The sequence below is a fragment of the Octopus bimaculoides genome, chromosome 10 (assembly GCF_001194135.2).
Source record: "Octopus bimaculoides isolate UCB-OBI-ISO-001 chromosome 10, ASM119413v2, whole genome shotgun sequence".
NCBI classification, from domain to species: domain Eukaryota; kingdom Metazoa; phylum Mollusca; class Cephalopoda; order Octopoda; family Octopodidae; genus Octopus; species Octopus bimaculoides.
In genome coordinates, this window is record NC_068990.1 from 86,131,574 (window position 1) to 86,134,181 (window position 2,608).

Consider the following 2,608-nt stretch of genomic DNA (forward strand, 5'->3'; position numbering starts at 1 on the left):
ATATATATATATATATATATATATATATATATAATGAAAAAATGTATAAAAACGAAACAAGGCTTACCAACAGAAAATTTCTCTTCAAACATGCTCTGTTTTGGTGTGAAGTTAAGATTCAAGGTAAAATCCCCAGTGGTATAAAGCATGGGGGTGACACAGCTTGCTATGAGAATGTCTTTGACCATACATGGGAATGTAATATTGAGTTCCTTAAATACTGCAGTGAATGATTCAACTTGTGGAAAGCAAAGTCCATAAAGAGTTAAGGGCTGGCCACCAAGCATATGTCCGAATCTTGGAGTTACTGATAATTTCTCTGCAAAAGTAAATAAATAATCAATAGATATGTGTAGAGAGAGAGAGAGAGAGAGAGAGAGAGAGAAAGAGAGAAAGAGAGATAGAGAGAGATACATAGACAGAAAGAAAGGTTGGATATATATATAAGTCATAGATGACAGAGAACTAGTTTGATGAAATTTTATCTAACAATATGAAACTCCAAATATCGAAATAAATATTCTACATGTTTTGAAGAATGATACATCAAGGAGCTTTTTTATGAGTACTATCAGATTACTTGAATCTATATAATGTGACATATATATATATATATATATATATATATATAGATATGCAGGGCAGGGAATCATCGCTATCAATCTGGAGTAATAATTTGTAGTTTTGAAATCAGTAGTTCTTTGACTGCTATTTCTGAATTCTCAGTATGTTGGAGAAGCAGGTTACTGTCAATCCCTATATATTTATGATTATATATATATATATATATATATATATCCTTTTATCAGTTGTTGACTGAAGTTCAACAGTTTTGGGAACTCGAACAAAAATACAGAGATGAAGCATGGAGTAATGCATTTATAGTATCAAAGAACAAGAATATATATATAAAAAAGATATAAAAACGCACAAAAAGAATTATATACAATAATCAAGAACTTTCAACCCAATTTTTAAAAAATGTAGTGTGAAACAGAAACAGCTGTCTTTTTGGCAATGATAAGCAGAACAAGCAAAGAGGATACTAAACAGACAATATAGATGTGAGGTGGGAAGAAGAAGAAGTACTCAATACACTGATAATGATAGTTAAGTGGGGATCTTAGCTGTAAATGTATATGCCAGGGATAGTCAAATTTGCTTAATATAAGAGCTACCTGTAATAAACTTCATGTTTGAGAGCTGCAAGTTAGAAACAAAATTTAGACACATTTTTGTTACATAAACAATTTTTCATTTTTTTTTCTTTTACCATAATTTTATGCAAGTCATAATAAATTCATATATGTGATAATATTTGTTTATGTATATAGTTTTTAAAACTACTAATCTGTATTGGTTATAATAATCACATGCACTAAATATATTCCTCTTCTTGTAACATGATTGATAATTAATATGATAATGGACTAAATGGACAGCAAAGTAAAATATGCAAATTTGCATTTCAGTAGTATAAATTTTGACCGTCAAATATAAAACTAAAAGGGGGTGGGGTGAATATTTCTAAAGATATTTGTTTTATGTGGTAAATATATAGAGGATAAACAAAAATCAAACCAATAAAATTGGAAGAGTTTTCATTTGAAATCAACTATGTCACTAAAATCAAAGTGTTTAAAAACTTCTAAGACAGACCATGCTGCAATTATCCTGCTATTAAAGCTGTTATACACTGCTTGTAGAAGTTTTGTAGGTCATGTTTTAATCCGATACTTACTACCTTAGAACAGTACAGAATTATATTTTTATGACAGAAAGACCATGCTGCAGTTATCATGCTCTGTCACATGGGGTGTTCAAGATTCCCCCATAACAGAAATTGGTTTTTTTGCAATGACAGATTTCATAATATTTTCAATACTTGAAATACCTGTCTGCCAGGTGTTCCAGGAGAATACGTACATATTTTCGTGTTAAAACTACTGTCGAGGTTAAACCGTAAATTTATATTCAACACTGATTATTATGCAGTCATAACAGCTTTGCCCTTGAAACGGTTTTCTTTTCGCTCCAAAAATGGGAAAAACTCTGGAAAGCTGGCATCACTTTCCATTCGTGCAACTTAATCCTGTATTCCTCTTCATCACCATTGCTGACATACCGTCTGTCACAACACTTAGGACTTTATTCAGTAAAACAATGGCCGTCTCTAAGGGCTCTGAAAGGTGCATTTTAAATGTCAATGCTCAAAGTTGTTTCAGAAGTGACTTTTATCTTTTACCTGCTCTTTTCAGTCGTTAGACTGTGGCCATTTGCTGGAATTTTGGCTGCTCAGATTAGCCCTGATCAAATACACCTATAATCAAAGACCTACCATCCATGGCTATCTTGCCTTTTTTCATATGTTCAACGTTTCCCTTTCTAAGATGGTAGGTGTGATATGAGGGAGATTTGGCTGTTATTTTTAGCAAGTTAAGTGATCACATAGAGGCTTCTAAATACTCTGTAGTTGTCTATGGTTGACAGACTGAAGTGAACAAGCAAAAACTGGATGTGCTTTTTTTGGTGGATGTCCATGTTGTCTTTGTATCGTCTGTCTGGATGTTTTGCGCTCTTGTGCCATTCTGTATTATTTATATATATA

At 32.1% G+C, this 2,608-nt stretch overlaps 1 protein-coding gene across 2 annotated transcripts in view; it reads right to left on the reverse strand.

The window, feature by feature from the left end:
• The window catches only part of LOC106883016 (sushi domain-containing protein 2), a 156,020-nt gene that overhangs the window by 41,104 nt on the left and 112,308 nt on the right, over positions 1–2,608 (reverse strand). For both annotated transcript variants that reach the window (XM_052971346.1, XM_014933875.2), the window contains one exon: positions 68–319. In XM_052971346.1, coding sequence (XP_052827306.1) covers positions 68–319 — 252 coding nt within the window. The remainder of the gene's footprint in view (positions 1–67; positions 320–2,608) is intronic.